The sequence below is a fragment of the Branchiostoma lanceolatum genome, chromosome 2, assembly GCF_035083965.1.
Source record: "Branchiostoma lanceolatum isolate klBraLanc5 chromosome 2, klBraLanc5.hap2, whole genome shotgun sequence".
Taxonomy (NCBI): domain Eukaryota; kingdom Metazoa; phylum Chordata; class Leptocardii; order Amphioxiformes; family Branchiostomatidae; genus Branchiostoma; species Branchiostoma lanceolatum.
In genome coordinates, this window is record NC_089723.1 from 12,258,592 (window position 1) to 12,277,140 (window position 18,549).

At 40.8% G+C, this 18,549-nt stretch overlaps 1 protein-coding gene across 3 annotated transcripts in view; it reads left to right on the forward strand.

Annotated features, from left to right (window-relative positions):
* The first annotated feature begins 373 nt into the window (after nt 1-373).
* The window catches only part of LOC136427482 (NT-3 growth factor receptor-like), a 30,659-nt gene continuing 12,483 nt past the window's right edge, over nt 374-18,549 (forward strand). Inside the window, exons 1-4 of one of the 3 annotated variants that reach the window (XM_066416362.1) lie at nt 374-453; nt 872-1,311; nt 17,011-17,085; nt 17,967-18,038. In XM_066416362.1, the coding sequence (XP_066272459.1) occupies nt 1,115-1,311; nt 17,011-17,085; nt 17,967-18,038 (344 nt within the window). In that variant the 5' untranslated portion in view covers nt 374-453; nt 872-1,114. Of the gene's footprint in view, nt 641-871; nt 1,312-17,010; nt 17,086-17,966; nt 18,039-18,549 lie in introns of all 3 variants that reach the window. The other 2 variants (XM_066416359.1, XM_066416360.1) reach the window with 2 other exon arrangements.

The following is an 18,549-nucleotide window of genomic DNA, read 5'->3' on the forward strand; positions in this document are numbered from 1 at the left end:
CTTCCGAGGTGTCTGTTTACAAATCCACTTGTCCATACAGAACTAGGCTTGTGACGAGGTGATAATCCAGATCCTCCCCGTTCTACGATTCACCTGTAATGCGGAATCTGATTGGTAGGAAGAGCAGGGTCAGGACAAAGCGGATGTTACAGCGCGAAAAGCTACGAAATGGCACTCGGTCTACGAGCTTTATTAATAATTCACCCACTCAAAACCATCTGACATGAATATTGCAACAGACTGCAATTAGGTGTTTACCCATCTATACAATTAGAAGTCCCCTGACGCCGTGTTATCATGTTGCACCCTCCCCCAGTGGAGAGATAACGTTCCATCACGTGGTACCTCCAGGGCCCTGCCAGCCGGCGTAATTAAATAGCAAGAGTCGCGCTTCAAATCCACTCGGCTTCAAATCTCACCAAATCTGTCTGATCCGAGAGAGGCGTCCGTAAGGTAACACCAAGTTCAGGCGCAACGTTCGATGTCTGTTGGGGGAGGGAAAGGACGTATGGGCAGGGCCTCCCGCAACCTTCTCTGAAGTGCAGCACGTGAAGTCTTTTCGTAGAGTGCAAGGTTAAAGCAGATATGTTGCGATCAATACTAGCCCGAACAGTTTCCTTAACACCACGAATACATGTCAGTTCGTGTTCTCCTAAATATTCTATTCCACCTTAACAAATGGGAACTAGTTTACCATGCATATGACTTAGAGAAAGTATCAAATTTAGATATGTATTCTATTGTCCTTGACTGAATTCTATCTACCTCTCAGCTATCTCTCTCTGTATATAAGACATAAAGCGACAATTTGATTTACTTCTCGCCTTCACGTCGATATGATATCTTTATTCCTTTTTCTTCCCTTCTAAAGGTTTAAGCATGGCCGATCAGTGACGACCAATCAGAAGTCTGCGTCCCACTCATAACAACAGACCAGCCAGACGTCATCGCCGCCGCACAGAACGACGTTTCCACAGAAGCGGAGTAGGAATCCGGCTTCCTTCGCACAACGGCATCTGTGAGCGCAGCTTTTTCTACAAAGGCGTCACACTAAATCTTTCAGGAAGCAAATCATCAGACGATTCCGACCACGAGTAACGGTGTAGGCGATGCGATGGCGACCCGTAGCGGGGGCTTTCTCCTGCTACTATTGGCTCACTGCAGTTGCCTGGCGGCGGTGGGAGCACTCCGGTGCCCCGCCGATTGCACCTGCCGGGAGCAAAAGGGAGAAGTTGAGTGTGAGAGACCGAATACCCTGCGAACCGTCCCCGGCCCTGACGACCTCAATAATATCGACAAAGTCAAAGAGCTGTGAGTACTCAACCATATGTGTGTGATACGTTAAAGTTTTATCATTATTCACGTTTTGCTGCTTTGTTTACATCGCTTATCACATATGTAGTAGATATAAGCATTTGCAGAGGTTGCTACATCGCACGCGACGCGGTTAGCCTGATATAAATTCCCCTTTAAAATTCCATAAGGCCACCAGGCGTGGTAATCCAAGGTGCTTCAAAACAAGAAGGTGACCTATCGTGAATACACAGTCTTAAGCTGACTGTAGGACTTAAAAGATTTTAGATGTTTTCGGAGCGGATTCTCTTGTTGTTGAATGTCGCACGCATCATTTACGGTCACAACATATCATTGAACACGAAATGTTAAAAGAAGACCTAGTGGGTCTGCACGCACGGAAAGAAGTGTACAGATCATATTGATGAATAGAGAACAGAAGCAGTACGAGATCTGTATGAAGTAACGTTTTTGTTGGTTGTCACACCTCTCGTCCAGTTCATGTCACAGCGTGCACTGAGCTTACCGTAGTCAAACCACCAGCATAGTGTCTGCTTAGAGTGTCATTCTTTTCCCGGGTTAAACCTCACCAAAAGCAAACAAACGGTTTACTCCTCTATTCGAAATGAGGGCAGAGAGAGTATCTTTGTCCAACCTGTGTAAATAATTCAGCAGAGCCATTCTCACATCACAAGAAAAGACGGACGACAACCTCTGTAATCGAATATCAGGTCGGGTAATGAACGTACTTCAGCAGTCGCTTGTCCATAATCTACACTGCCCGGACTAGGGCTTCGATCGCTCAGACGGTTGTAGCGATTTATGATAATTGATAATGCGTAAAATTTCACTTGGCTGAATGAATGGTTACAAGGGTTGCCCTGTTACTGAGCCGACAAGGGCCCCTCATATGAAACGTTGTGTGACTTATTCATATAGAGTCGCCGGGCGTGTTTAAGACTTCTCGAAGTGAACATGTATTAAGAAAACGAATGAATGGATGGATGTATGAATCAATTTGTTATCAACGCGACTAGCCTGCATCAATTAATGTTTTCGACAGGTGTAACATAACAAGGGACTACATTCCCCACAACCACCCAGCCTCGCACAGGCGATATCTTCAAAAGATTAAAACGCATTGCTGAACAGTATGGTGTTATACAATTATTGGCTGAATTATGGAATTATTGACTAAAAATGAGGTGAGGTTTCTGGCCTTTTCACCACAGTTTGTATTGGTATTAACACCCCGCTGTCTGATCAATAGTCATGTTAACTCAGCATAGAGAAAATCGAGGACAGGAGCATTATGTTACATATCACACGGTCCAATGGGAACTTATCCTATTACTGACTTCTAATACATTTCTATGACTACAAATACCACGTACTTATTTCTATTCCTGAATGCGAAATCAGAATCTGCTACTAGAACATATGACGGTAGAAGTAGGTTGTTGTAAACTGCGTCCACGTATGAACAGAGGATAAGCTTAAGCTTAAGTAAAGTGCTGACGAGCTTCGATGTCACTTCATAAGCGAGGCAACCTTTCACGACCGTTTGTTCGCTTAAACGTCAAACGGTAGCTGGAACAAACGACGGGATATTATTTCTGACTCAACACCTACGGTAGGTCCACGTTGCCGTGGTGTATAAGGCTTGTAATCCGACTTGTGTTTGCCAGGACTTAATTTCAGCGCTCCTAGGATCAAAAACAGGTGGTATGGAAACTGTACTTACCAAACAATACTCGTAACGCTAGCTCTCACAACCAAGGTTCCCTAATCACTTGTTATACACTACGGAACCATGCATGTTTTTGTTGAACTATATCATATGTAGGGGAACACTGGAGATTTCTTAAATCCAAAGACGCCTGTGCTTTGATACAATGAACGTTTTCTAAGAGATGACAAGATTATAAAGAAAATGCGGTCATCTTTGTAGAATGAATTCTGATTGTCTAAAACCAGTGAGGTGGGATTCATTTCTAAACCATTTTGCACCGTTTCATCGTGCTTTTGTTGACAGAAGCGAGCCAAGCAGCCATGGCGTAGACTCGATTATTGAAGCACGGTAACGTAATGATGGGACCAGCAAGCACTTAACTCGATTTGGGAATGATTTGTATTCTGCGTTAAGGTTACATAGCAATGGCCCATGACTCACAGTAGCAAAAATATTTCGGCTTTTGCAAATCTCACTAAGTTATTTTGAAGAGCATTTAAAACGAATATTTCGTTACTATGTAAGTTGACTTCAGTTATAGACCTAAGGGCAGAACATTACAAGTATCACTTTTGCACAATATGGTGACCTGGGTTTAAATGAAAGCTTTTGCTCTGCTTTCAACATGTAATGATCAATACTGCTACAGTAGATTCTGTTTGACACATGTCAGTCTTCTGGAAAGGCATGGGAAGGACCATGAATTGCAATTGGTTCAATCTGTTGAGTCATCCACCATCAGAACAATCACTGCGTACGTGACAGGTATCCAGTGATATTTCTTATTGGAATTACTTACAGTTTGCGCCGTGTTCAACAGCAAGACCGTGGCTCTTGGCATAGTGATCGCTGACGCGAGCCGATTGGAGGATAAGGGGACGAGATATTTTCTATCAAATCTAAGCTGTTTAATTCTTAACTCGGTAAATTGGCTTAAGAAGTGAAAGATAACGATATGTATTTGATGTTAGACTGACATTGCAAGACAGATTTATCGAGATATTGTAGGCTAATAACATACAAACCTCACTGCATATTCGTAGACTTCTTAACCGACTGACCGACCGACCATACAAAAAAGAAACAAGGGCCAAGAGAACATATCTTCCTGTGCGGAGGCCAAACTTCGGGGGTCGCTACCGGTAATGGTCCGTACACCTATTCATACCATTCTGCGTTCCCAGTGTCACTGTTTTATCTTAAGTTGACCATGACTTTGGCAAGTAGGATGGGACATTTGATCTGACGTGGAAGGAAAGTGAGTATATTGCACAGCACGACAGGATTGAAATATAGGCTATCTGTTGAAAAATGTATTCGAGAAGTCATTTAGAGCAGTAATGCGATATAGTGCTGCAATGCTATAGAAAGGCACCAGGGAGTCCATTGTCAGATATGTCCATTATCAGATTTGCCAGAACCTACACCCATGCCAAATATTCTACAGATCCACCACAACGTCTCGAGTTATGCTGTCCACAGGCACACAACCACAAACAAACGGCACCTAAAGAACGCTATCTCTTAAGCGAAGAAAAACGTGACTTTAAGACACTGGATATGCTCTACCGGAATCAAGATCTTTGAACATAAAAGAACACTGACCATCAAGATTAGATTGGTGCGGAGCAACCACCAGTGTGTCTTCCAAAAACATATTTCTGTGTGCGCTGTAGGAAATCATGTGTCTCAAAAATTGGATAAATCTTAGTTTGTTTTCGCCTACTCGTCCGTCGACTTACGTCGAAAAACACCTTCGACTGTGGTGCCAAAGGTACTAGTAGTTCGAAAATCAAATTATTGATAACACCTGGGAAGGATGAAAGAGTTATTACATCTGATAAGAGATTCGAAATCTGTATGAAAACTTGTCAGTTGCAGTTTTGAAATTTATTAAAGAGTAGCATGTCGGAATCAGTTAAGATATAGCTAGCTAGTGGTCCATCCGTTGTGCAGGGAACTTGAGAGCGGAAAAGACCGGAATGTTGTTTTTACGCACTTAGAATAAATTACTACATAATTTGTCTGGTCCGATTTTGTTTGCCTGGTAGCCAAACGTGCTCAACTTGCATCCCTGTATCTAATCGTTCTCTAAAATTTCGTTGAGACTGGTGGTAACGTTAGAATAAAGGTAGGACCTTTTCCGGATTTTACGAAGACTAGAAATCAGAAAAGGGTTGACCTTTGTCTGTCACGTCGTTGTTTCTATTTTTCGTATTGGTTGCTTATACACCTTGGTGACGACCGCTGTAATAGCATTAGGCGTAGAGTGTTCGCTTTGCATTGGAGAAGTCGGATGGTTAAACCTGGCCTGGTCATAAAAATGAAGAATGTTACACACTGCTCACTATGAACAAGAGTTCGGAGACCCCAGACCCCCAGGAAATATTTGAGCGCTTGTAAATTTCTTGTTTTACATTGTCTCATTGACCTATTGAGAATTGTTATCTTCTTTACCAAAATTACATGTATTGTATGTGTGACGGTCATCTCCTTTAAACTCAAAGAGACACCAGGTGACCCAGATTCAGGTCATTGAGCCCCAGGCAGTCAGACCCCTGCGTCTGGCCTGAGTAACTGACATGGCATCAAGTACTATACTACTCCAGCAAGGGACTTATATATGACTGCAGTACCTGTAAAACCTGCCAGGGACCCTAAATCGCCAAGTTTCTTCGGAACCTCAATGCCCATTACCAACATACAGAATTCCATAGCAATCCATCAAAAGGATATTAAGTTTTGATACAAGTGCGGAAACACACACAGCCCAAAAAGTAATTGAACACATTTTCATGGAGATGAAAAAAAACTAACGTTGTTATCTCGAGGTCATGGCTTCATAGTAATAACTTTAAAACTTAGTACATCTGCTTGACTCTCAGTGTTCACCCAGCACTTATGATATGGGAAGAGTATGGTGAATTAGCCCCCTGCTGTAATGCTTGCCCAACTAGTATGTGGCCCAATGGCTATGGAAATAGAGATGGGCACCGCCCAATACATATGAGCCCTATACACCGAAAGGATGGGAAAGAATTCAACTAACCTATGTTAGACGAGATTCCGTCAAAGGAAAGCTAATTGTGTTGGCTTGAAAAATAAAAATAAAAAAAGGTTATTTTTCTTCCCCGTCAATAGGAGCGAGATATGCCTTTCCGATAATATGATACCATTCTTGATGTTTGGTTGCAGCTGTGTAAGGCATTAGCATCAGTAGCTAGCCATCAAAATCACTTATTTCGTCGATTTCTATTATTTTGCAATTCTTTGACATAGTCTATATGGCTAAAGAGGATGAGGGCGGGGATAAAGCCATACAGCCGGTGGTATAACGTATTGCCTTAGGTGATTTGAAAAAGGTATGTAGACCAATATTTTCCATAAGAGGCAATATGCTAATGGTAGGATATGAAATTCTCTTCCCCTACGCCTGAGTGTAGTAAAACCCTTTCAATTGACAGCGACTTGCAATTCAGTTTCTATATATCTATGTCAAAATGGCTGTGTTCTGTAATGTTTTATGTGAACATTCAAAGACTCTTAAACCTTTTTTTTGTAACATTCTGCAAAAGAGTTATTTTAACACTGATCTTTTTCAACGCAAACAACCCGAATGCGCCGTGAGCTTTTCTTAATTGTCTATGGGCTCAGCTGCCACATATATGTATTTACTCATGAAATACTCTTGTTTATGGTACGTAGTCCAAAAGAGCAGCACACTCAAAATATATGTGAGACATGCTGGGGGAAGCTATAACTGACAAACCCAAAACATTCTGGTCGTGCATAAGAGGTCTGGGAAGAGCCCTGTTCAGGGTAAAACTCCACATGCAACTAGCTGCGGTCAGGCTTTAGCAACAACAACAAGAAACCTACATCTGGGTGTGTTACGCCGAAGGGCGGGTATAAAGGCTATATAGATACAAACAGAGATACAGGTAGTAAAAACAATATTGGTGATAGCAGCGGTATCCGTTGTTGTTACCTTAATGCAAAGAGGAGGTATGGTTTTTGGCGTGTCTGTATGTTTGTGTGCTTGCGTGTTTGCTTGCTTGTTTGTGTTTCCAGATATTTGTGGTCAGCATAACTTAAGAACAGCTGAATGATTGTGATGATAGTTGGTATGTGTGTAGGGTTTGGAAATACGAAAGTCAAGGTCAAGTTTGGGGCACCCTAGTGTGCGACCATTATACTGCAGCAGAACTTCCGGTTTACATATTTGTTTTACTGACCATGTTATGGTCTTGATTTTTTTATGGCAGATAGCTTTTGATGTAGGAAATACATAGTGTGGGTTTAGACCTCCTAACAGCTTGTTCTGAAACTGCAGGGGCGTTTTTGTTTTAATATTCCAAAGAAGATAAGAAAGGTGCGTCGGTAGAATGTGACAAAAACTGGAAATGATTAGATTTTGGGCCTCCCGGCGGCCTTTCTTGGTACTGCAGCGGAACTTCTGGATTTGATATCTCGTGTTCTGGACATGCTATAGTCACGATATTTAGTTGGTAGATAGCTCTCATGCTTGGAAAGAAATCAAATAAGTTTGAGCCCCTGGCGGCGAGTTCAGGAATTTTCAGGGCGTTCTTGTCAAAAACTTTCGAAGGGGATAGAAGGAATAACGGGTTTTCATGATTTTTTGTAAGTATGTAGGATGCTTAGACAAAAATGAACATAATGGAATGTAGATTATGCAAACTAGGACTTAATTTGCATGATTGATGTGGAAATTCCATGGTTCCAGTGTTTTCCATTATAGGACCTTTATACATGTAACATCTGTAGTTTATGGCAGATTGAACATTGATAGATATTCATTATGCAAATATAGGCATGATTTGCATGATTTTGAGTGGTGAATGATAGTAATTCCATACGTGTGACATGTATAAGTTATTTAAAGTTGTACATAACCTTGCATATATTATGTAAATGTATTTTGTATAATTAAGATATTTCATGGAGGTATCAGGTCTTCGAACTCTTGTTGGTTACTTACGCATGGTATAGTGTTAGATGTAAATATTGACATGTAGATATAAAACAGGAGATCCCCTAACTCCCCCAGACATGCACACTTCATCAGATATCCAGGTGCTCAAGACATTCTTGATTATTTGACGGTCTCAAGGTTACCGACTAGCAGTACAAGAAATATTTCATGCGCCTTGCATAGCTTCATTCGTGCTTTACATACACCCCAAGCAGAGGTTAAAGGAGGAGATCGTTGCCGTCTTCTTATTGGCATCCGTTGTTGACGAAAACGTTGACTGTAATATGACTGTACGCCATAAAACGGGTGGCATACAAAACAAGGTAACGCACTAATATCCTCCTTCAGCCTCTGTTTTGTGAGTATTTCACAAAAAACGGAAGCATGTTATCATTTGTACATTTGCAACCGGCAGACCCTCGCACGTACTGTCTGGATTATTTCATAGCCTCGCCGTGACGTGAAACGATGTCTGAACTGAAAGTACGCAGAAATTTTATCAGACCACCGCTGTCCTTAGGGATGGAGTACCAAACCACCAAAGCTAAAAATAGTAGTTAAATGTATGGTCCAGAAGCAATACATTCCCGACTGGTGTACTGCGTTTCCTCGAATAGAATTGTAATGGTGATATAAAACAGGCCAAATAAAGATTCAGAGACTTCGCGCTTCAGTAAAATGTGTTTAGTATGTCTTGTTCCGTTGTAGTTCATTAATCATGCAAATAAGTTTTCAATCAACATTACATGAGTCAATTGATCCTTTCCTGTCACTCTACGATGAACGTGGCTAGCCTATGGAAACTATATAATTTCTTAAACGTTGGACAAACAGATAGACCATAAACAATACCTCCCGGTGAATTAGTAACCTCTTCCATTGACCCATGACCTTCATAGCCGATACTATTCTGTCAACCATGCTAGTTTGACCTTTGCGGTGATCATGACACCATTTACTTTCTGCCGCACTAGTGACAGTGTATTCAATTCTTCCTCTCAAAGGCTTGCTCAGTTTTAAAGTTAGTCTTAGACCACAGAACCAGGTCTCGTCTTTATGTGCCTTTAAGTTAGCTTAGTCGGAACATGATATAGTCCGATATATCAAACAATTCATGTACCTTTGTAGAGTCACTGGCAGAATGCACAGAGGGTGAAGAACAGGGATGAAGGAAGCCCGCAAGATGAGGATGGGGCAAGGTGAAGGTGTGAAATGTTTCGGTCGACTACTTTTTTTATAAACTAAGAGAAATGAAAGTTAGCACACCTCTTGGTCTTAAAACAATTAATGACTGTGTCGAGTTTTGTTCCTCTTGGTTAATGGGAAAGTGGTCAAAAACATTTCATCAACACATCATGTATTCGGCTATGGATCCAACTGGTTCTAATATCAAACCTCACTCCATTCTAGCAGCTGTAAAAGAGGAACTCTTTTGAGTTTGGAAATCAAAATCGGCGTGTAACCTATAAAGACTTTTCTTATAATAAAGGTGTGGTTTGAGCTTCCTAAAGTAATTATCTCCATGAAAAATGGAGATATAGTTTTGGGTGTGTCTGTGTGTTTGTCTGTATGTTTGTGTTTCGCACCACTCCAGTCAGCATAACTCAAGAACCTCTTGATGGATTACAATGATATTTGGTATGTGGGCAGGTGTTGTGAAGCCGAAATTCAAGGTCGATTTTGGGCCCCCTGGTATGTGACCTTGGTACTGCAGCAGAAATTCCATTTTTGTATCTCTTGACCTGGGCATGCTATGGTCTTGATTTTTTTGGTGGCAGATAGCTTGTGGTGTAATAAAGACGTGGTGTGGGTTTGGGCCCCCTAGCAGCTTGCTCTGGAACTGCAGGGGCGTTATCTTGAAAATCTTCTAAGGAGAATAACTCAGCAAAGGAACGATGGATTTCCATGATGTCTAGTATACAGGTAGCTTAGACGGAGATGTACATAATGAAGTGCAAATTATGTTAATCAGGACTTAATTTGCATAGCTAATGAGGAAAATCTATATTTGCAGTGTTTTCCATTAACAGACTGAAATACATGTAATGTATGTGGTTTATGGGAAGTGGATTATCAACAGATACCAATTATGCAAATAAATTCCTTATTTGCATAATTAATGCACAACACCATATCTCATCTAATTGGAAAAATATAGGACTGTCAATATGATACTTAGTATGCAGGTAGCTTAGATGGAGATATACATACTGAAGTGCAAATAATGCTAATTGTGACTTAATTTGCATAGCTAATGAGGAAAATTTATATTTGCAGTGTTTTCCATTATCAGACTCAAAAACATGTAACACATGTAGTTTATGGAAAGTGGAGCATCAACAGATACCAATAATGCAAATAAATTCCTAATTTGCATAATTAATGCAAAACACCATAATTCATCTTATTGGAAAATTATAGGACTGTCAATATTGCAACATGTGTAAGTTAGATAAAGGTGTTTATGACCAAGCATATATTATGCAAATGTGTAAGTCATTCGCATGACTAGGATTGTTCATGGAGATATGAGGTCGTGGAACTCTTGTTGTTACTGGGCTAGATATGGAGGAACCCCGATGAAAAATATGAGCTTGTTATATAGCAACTTGCATTACTTTTTGCCCCCCCCCCTCCTAACAATGTGGCGATTGCTACGATTGTGAACTCTCTTGTGTATTGTGTTGCTTTCAATAGTAATTTGAACTCTTGTCCCCATCTTTGCATCCATTTTGAAATAAGTCATTACACATCGCATTACGCCCTAATTAAGAATTAGAGGTTGCAAAGTAGGAATCTTGCTGTGAATTCCGACATTTGCATCACTTCATTACATATGTAAAGACGTTGTCGAAGATGAGTTTCATTTTATAAAGCCTTTGCTAGATTAAACCAACTCTTGCCTTTGAACTGCTTTATCACACATGTAAGAAACATAAGTTTCACTTTGTGACGTCTTGTCCTATTTGCAGTGAAGAAAGTCAGTCATTGATGCAGTAAATCACAACTAAGAATGATATCAAGTTACAATGTATATGGACTTTGTCCTGCTGTCATATCCAACTCCTCTATCTGTCTGTACATGTGTATGTAGGTTATGTGGCTAACGAACTCCAAAAGCAAGACCAAACAATTCGTACGATCGTACTTGACAATATTGTTACATTGACAATCATTTACCTAGTCATCAGTGTTTTGCTCCTTGTATGTAGAATACACCAATCATTCAGAAGTGTTGTTAGATAAATCATTTTGCCCTGCTCAAAACTTGCCATACGTTCTGCAATTTGCAACTGTTGCGCAATTAAGTCCACACATTCTTTGCCTCCGTGTACGGCGGTTTTGTTTTGTTTTCGGTGTGTCTGTTTGTTTGTGTTGGTGTGTGTTGGTAGTTGTTTGAGTGCATTATATGTGAGGGGGAGATATTGAAACCGGAGACTGGCAGGATGGAAAGGTTAACATGGAGATCAGAATTTGTTCCGGCAGGCTGGCAGGAAGTGAATAGTGCTGTTAATGTAGTCAGGAACACGAGGATTGCATGTGCGGCAGAGTGGAGTATGTACTGTGTGAAATGGACATGGTTGCATTATGAGTATGTGAGAGATTTTTTCAGTGTTTCTGGATGTTGTGTTCTTGAGTGTCCATAGTTATTTGAATACACTGTCAGTAGAGTGGGAGGAGGTGAGTGGGAATATGGTGTCACCGCAACAGTCAGACATGCAAGATTGACAGGAAGTATAAGACATGACAGGTCATCGGGTCAATGGAAGAGGAAACTACGTAATTCACGGGGCTGTATGGTTTGTCTGTGTTTGGCAGTTTTATATGTAACGTTGGGTAACATAAATTCGCGGGGTACTTAAATTCGGGATTTTTCGAAAACGGGGTATTTAGGGATATGTGCTAGATGCAACATAAGTAATGCCGCTAGAAATGCAAACCTGACAGACTTACGTATTCAGAACACTGTCTGAAAAGCTTCGATAAGCATGGATTATAAGGCGACGAGGTCAAAAACTCTCCGTCCCTTATTGGAACAGTCTGAGGGCTTCGTGGGAGAATTACACAACATGGTTGTCGGCTGGTTTATAAGAAAAATGTCACATCCGCTTCCTGCTAAACGCAATTATTTACAAGACAACTTATTACAATCTCTTTTGCTAACCTGCAACTGGATTCTAAGTGTGATTAATCATCAAAACTCCTCTCTGTTGCTACAACCTACGGCACGTGTATTTTCCCGCCGCCATATTGTTAACCAGAATCCTGTTGTCAAGCAGACGACAAAGGTTTGTGAGGAACACTTTTTTGTCTAAATGCTGCGTGTGATAGTGGACTGAGGAAGATATTTTCCTCAAAGTTTGCTCCTAACACAACAAGGAACACATGGACATAGTAGTATTACCATTGCTACGGCATCCAGCTAACTTGCCATGAATAATGTAACGTTACACGTTGCCCGATGATGACGATGGGCCGACTTTGAGTGAAGTTCTACCGACTCAACACACGGCTTGTTCCGGAACTGGCCTGATGTGTGCGGTACGGCCGTTTTTTCGTGTATTTTTTTTACTTGGACACGTCTATATCCATAGCACTCTCCTCAAGCCAAGGATGGAACGAATAGCTGCTGTATAAAATGTGATTAGCGGTAAGATATTCAAGACGAATCTTCTCTCCCGAATTAATGTGCCCCCCTGTCTGACAGCACTGTCATTCTGCGTGCGGCGGACGGTAGTTTTAAGTTGAAATATTATGGTGTCAGCACGACTAGAGACAAAATCTACCATATATATGATTAGTGCAAAGATAGTACATGATACTGACAGAATTATAGAAAAAAAAGGATGGTTTATTGTTCTGCTAGATTGATTTCAGTCAACCATTATCGGAAAAATCCCGAATTTATGTTACCCAACGTTACCATATGGTAGTCACCTTCACCGTACAATGGCAGCAAGTGATCAATGGGCACCTGTAATGTTAATCAAAAACCCTATTTGCATGACTAATGAATTACAACTAGAGTTCCACGAACTCATTATCTTCGCCAAATAATCAAGGCTTATTGTGGAGAGTGATTTATATTTATATGCTTATCACCCCCTGCAAACTTGATCATACACCATACCGTTTGAAAGTTATGATGGGGGGGGGGGAGAATGAGTCCAGTCTAGATAGGGATAAAAATCATTTGGTGGTACAGGACTAGTATATGTGTATAGTGTGCTGATATATGTTATAACTGGTCATCAAAAAATTGAAAGTTATAATTGAATGGTAAAGTCAATATATATGAATAGAATAAATCTTTATTCCATATCATACACATTTTGCAAGACATAGTACATGTTACTTTTCCATACGGTGCTAGGTAATACCTAGCAGTGGTGCAGTTTTGGTGCAGTGTACTCTCTGAGCAGAGGAGTGGGTCCGGCTGGTTATTCACATGTTTTTAGGTGTTTTGTAAGGCTTTCTATTTTGTTCCCTTTCCGTTATGTCTCAACCCGTGTGTTGGACAAAAATGCCGAAACCGAACACTTTAAAAACCAACCGGACCCACACATCTGCTTGAATTGTAGTGAGACTGCCCCATTTGTTTATTTATGTACCCCATCTGTTTATTTATGCTTCTATGCAAAGCCTTCTGCTGGCCTGTTTCGGGAACCCTGTCACATGCCCCATTATGGAATGTAATGGATTTACAATTATCCTTACTAATTATGCAGATTAGCCCCTGTTTTCTTTAATTAGACATCGATTGTGCAAAGCACCATCTGAGCTCTCTACATAAAAAACTTCACGACAATCTCTTCACCCCTTCTCAAGTAATACGTGTCCGAATGTCAAAACAAAAACACCCACTGCAGTCCTGAACAAGCCGCTAGGGGGCCCAAACTTACAGAACTTACTTCTTGTGGCATGAACTATCTACCACACAAATATCATGACCATAGCACTCTCAGAAAATATGCCAGTAGTCAATTTTGAAGCTCCGCTGCAGTACCTTAGGTACTCGCTAGAAGGCCGATTATCGAACTTGACCTTCCTTTCCGTAAACCCTACCCATCCACTAAATATCATACAGATCCATCAACAGCTTCTTGAGTTATCTTGTCCACAAGAAAATACACATCCACACAAAGCCCGCTGCAGTACCGACGGACAATGCCAGGAGAACCATTTTTGAACTTGACCTTCGTTTCTACAACATCTACACACCTGCAAAAAATCATGAAGATCCATTAACGTTTCCGTCACTTTTTTCGCCTACATACAAACGCACGAAAATTAAAAGTCCGCTGCAGTACTGTTGAAAAACGCATGGTAAACCATTTTTGAACTTGACCTTCCTTTGCACAACCACTACACACCTACCAAAAATCATAAAGATTCATCAAAGGTTTCTTGAGTTATGCTCTTGACATACATACAGACCCACCAAACAGCTGGCTCAACCGAAAACATAATCTACCCCGAGTACTATAGTACTCGGCGAAGATAATTAAAGAAGACAGTCTAGTAACTCTAAATGAATATCTCCCGTAAGCGTGAGATCTCCGAAGTCTTGTTTTACAGTATGCAGTTTGCTCGCTTGTGGTAGACGTGTTCAAAATTATTACTTTGTTTATACTCTTCAGCAATACTGGTGGAGCGACACCCGTTGGCCGTATCCTTGTCCTGAAAGTATTCCACTCACTCCTAGCTTGTTTACCTTTGTCTTCGACTGTGCCACAAATGCCTGGGAATAAAAAAAAAATTAACTAAAGAAATCGATAGATAGTGCGGGGCCTGCGGAAACGCCAAGGACAAAATTATAGGAACAGATCTAATAGCGGCGAAACCTCCCCTCACAATACAACTCCCATAGGTCCTAGCATGACGCCTAATAAAGACTTACGGGCTCAATATTCTATTAATCAAGGAAGTGACGTGATCAAAGTTCCCTTGGAGCCGGAAATTGTGCTTAGCGGCGATGACTTGGCGATCATTGAAACAATGATTTTCGGTTAACTTCATTAGGGTCAGACGGTGATACACCAAGTTCATTGTGTTCCAACATTTCATCAAAAACGTTTCTCTAATCAAATGACCATAGATTATGTCAACAGAAAAATGCTTCTTCGGTTACCACAATACCTGAAAGCTGTGGAGATGGTAAATGCTTATATGAATTGGTAAGGTCAAAGACCTAAGGATAGCTTACCATAAAAATCCGTAGATAGCTATCCGATAGTCAAGCAGTCAGTATTGAAGATTACATTGTTCTGCCACGTTTTCTGGTGCTTTTGAAATTTCAATACGCATGCGGAGGTTGTAGCCCTTATAGCCCTGTCACACTTGTGCGTATATACAAGCCCGCATGAGTTGTGTGTTAACATGTTTTTGGTTCAGGTTAAGTTTGTAGCCTAATAAGTAATTTCTTTGGTTTCATAACTAGACTGCTCAACGGTGGCTCAAAGTAGAAAACAACTTCCTCCCCTCAAAATTTACTTAAACCAAAAAAAGCTACTGCGGAACTCATGCGCACTGGAATATACGCACAAGTGTGACAGGGCCCAATCGTTCGTTGAAGAGAACTGTATTGTAAGTGTTGGTAACGTTAGTTCATATTCGATCTACTGACTCATTGATGCCATCCGTGAATTTCACCAGGTTGTTAGATTGATCTAAACTGCGTTCTTAGTTCCACAACCAACTTTTCAGCTACCTTCCTCATGACGTGGTGTTCACTGAAAGGTTACGAATACGTCGGCAGAAATAATCTCTTTGGCTATCTTTGGTTCCACATTTTACGCTAGACAACAGATCAAGCATGTGATATTTTGAGAAAAGGTGTGATGATCTCATACATGTACGGCCTCAGTGCCTTGGACGTCCAAGTCAGGATGAGCTTTGTAAGGAATTTTGTTAGAAATATACAAAGCGACACCGTCCCAATGTAGAGATCCACGGTCCTTTCCTCACTGTTCCAATTTGCCCTGTTTGATATTTTTACCACTGGATCCATGTAGACATTTCCGGAAAATACACACAGGGGATGTAGTCTGTCGTCCCTAATGGAAAATGTTCATGTCATCTGCTTCCTGATTGAGGGAATCTCATCGATTTTTTTACCATTTCAACCGGAAGAGCGTGGAAATTGGAGAACGCCGTTACTGATCGTAATGTCCCATGTTACGGTCTAAAGCTGCGAGTTGCCGCTATACGAACAAGGAAGAAGAGTTCAGATTTCATACCTCCATGAAATATTTCAATTTGCAAATTAAAACGTATGAAGCTCCCCATCGCGGCACGGGACACCGGCGTTAGTGCCCCATCTGAAATGCCCCCCCCCCCCCACCTTGCCCTAGCGGGGTTTGAACTTCCGCCCTCTGGATCGGCGGAATTTGATCCGTATGGCGATGAACAACAGTAGTCACGTATCAAAATCAAATAATGAATTCAATCAGATTAATAGTACGGCAATCATCATCATCATCCCAGGGCGTGGTTTACTCCAAAGATGAACCCCTCTCTTTACACATTTCAGCTCGCTCTGTCTCGTAGTAGTTTTGCCCATGTGGGGCCAATGTGTTTCTGAGGTGTTTAACAAGGAATAAATATTAACAACTCCAGACTACATTTTTGTCTCTTGAGTTTGTATTTTGGTAACGTCAACTCATCATTCCGGCGGGTACCCTAAGACCGCAACATTAAGAAGAAACGATAAACCTGCTAATGCATCAGTAATCCCCAAGGTATGCAAATGTCAGATATCCAAGTGTTTAAAACATTCTTGAAAAGGCCCCGATAATAATGCCTTTGCTTTTATGTGGCTGCCCTAGGGTACCTGGTGTGATTATGAGAGTTGAGGTTATACGTTCAATTTCCAAATAGCAAAGATGTTGCAGATTACCTGCTTGAGCGTAGATGTTGTAGATAACGTACTTAATGACCTTAAGCGTGTAGGTTTGTGAAGAGCTGGAAGTTGTACCTCTGTCCCGTACAGGTACATCAGCGGTCAACACGGACTGACCAGACTAACGAGGGAACAACTAGAGCACTACAAGGGCCTGGAAAAACTGTAAGATCTTAGAGTACAAATCTGTGCTTTGCCATATTATTTCTTTCTTCATTTGACTTTGACCAGTAATTACCAAGGCCCATTTGTGTCTCGATCTATCAATTATATTTGTTTATGTATTTAAGAATTGGTACCTTTTTTGCATGCAACTACTCACTGTAGGCAACATTGCTCTCTCGTTAAAAAGGACAAGAAATGATAATTGCTTGAGACGATAGCCGATGGGGATAACATCATTGTGCTTCATTATGTTGGAAAGACAGGGTGTCAAAACTCAAATGGACAAATCACTTGTAATTTCTTCAACTGGCTCTGTCATTGAAGCTCTAATACCAAAGTTTATTTTCGATCGATTATTAATTGGCCTTTTCCCGTAAACTGAATGAAGCTCAAAATATGGCAATCGTCCTATTCAGTGATACTGACAAGATTTCGATCAGCTACTATACTTCGTAGCATCTCGTGTTTAGCCAGAGGTCAGCCCTTTCACAACGATGTGTGCAAAGTCCTTTCTTAAATTCTTTGTGTACTGAGAAAGTCAATAAAGACTGGATTGCGATGTTATCCACTATTTCAAAATTGATCCCATAGCATCTTTCACTTTGAACATATGGGTGTTGAGTTCCCTGTAGGGAATTACAGCACGCTTTTCAAGTCAACCAAATAAAAGAAAAGAGGCTACTATTCGCGATGAATGTGTTTTTTTCAAGGACGGAGCACGGCTCTTGTTCCATAGTTGGCCACTGCTTCAAAAGATAGGGTTTACTGCAAGAAAGTACTTCAATCTGCTGAAAGCATTAGTTTTATTTAGAACGATAACAATGTCTCTTTATTGCGTGTGTGCACATCAAAAGTCACCCTCTTTTTTGTAATTTTCGCAGTGTTATCAAGAACAGCAACATGTCTACGATTGAAGATGGCGCCTTCAAGAACAACAGTAACCTTACAATGATGTTCGTATGCGTTTAACTTTTCATATTTATAAATAATTAGTGCATGCTGTGAAAGCATAAAAGAGGATATCCCTATAGCTCCTGGGGTTTCACTGTTTGTCTGAATATCTATTTCGTCATGAGAAGCTCAAATCAGTCTGTAGGTCACTTGTCATCTATGTCATTAAGGGCCTCCCCCTTAATGCGGATTGCACGTTTGAAGTTATAATAAAACAATTTACATACACGCAGTATCACACAATCACATAATAAATTGAAAGTTGGCGTACGCGCGTCCGTTCATTTTGGTTGTTTAAAAGAAGATGAAAAGAGATGAAGTAAAACTGGACGTGTATAAGCCATGTCAGCTACACCTACTACATCGCCAATATAAGCTCTAAACTTCATAGTGAAGCAATATAAGCTAACATCCTAACAGCACAAGCCACAAGACCTTACAACTTGCGTCACTAACATTGGAGATGTATTCTAGGAACATCAAAGCAATGAGGCAACAATGACAGGAAGCTTT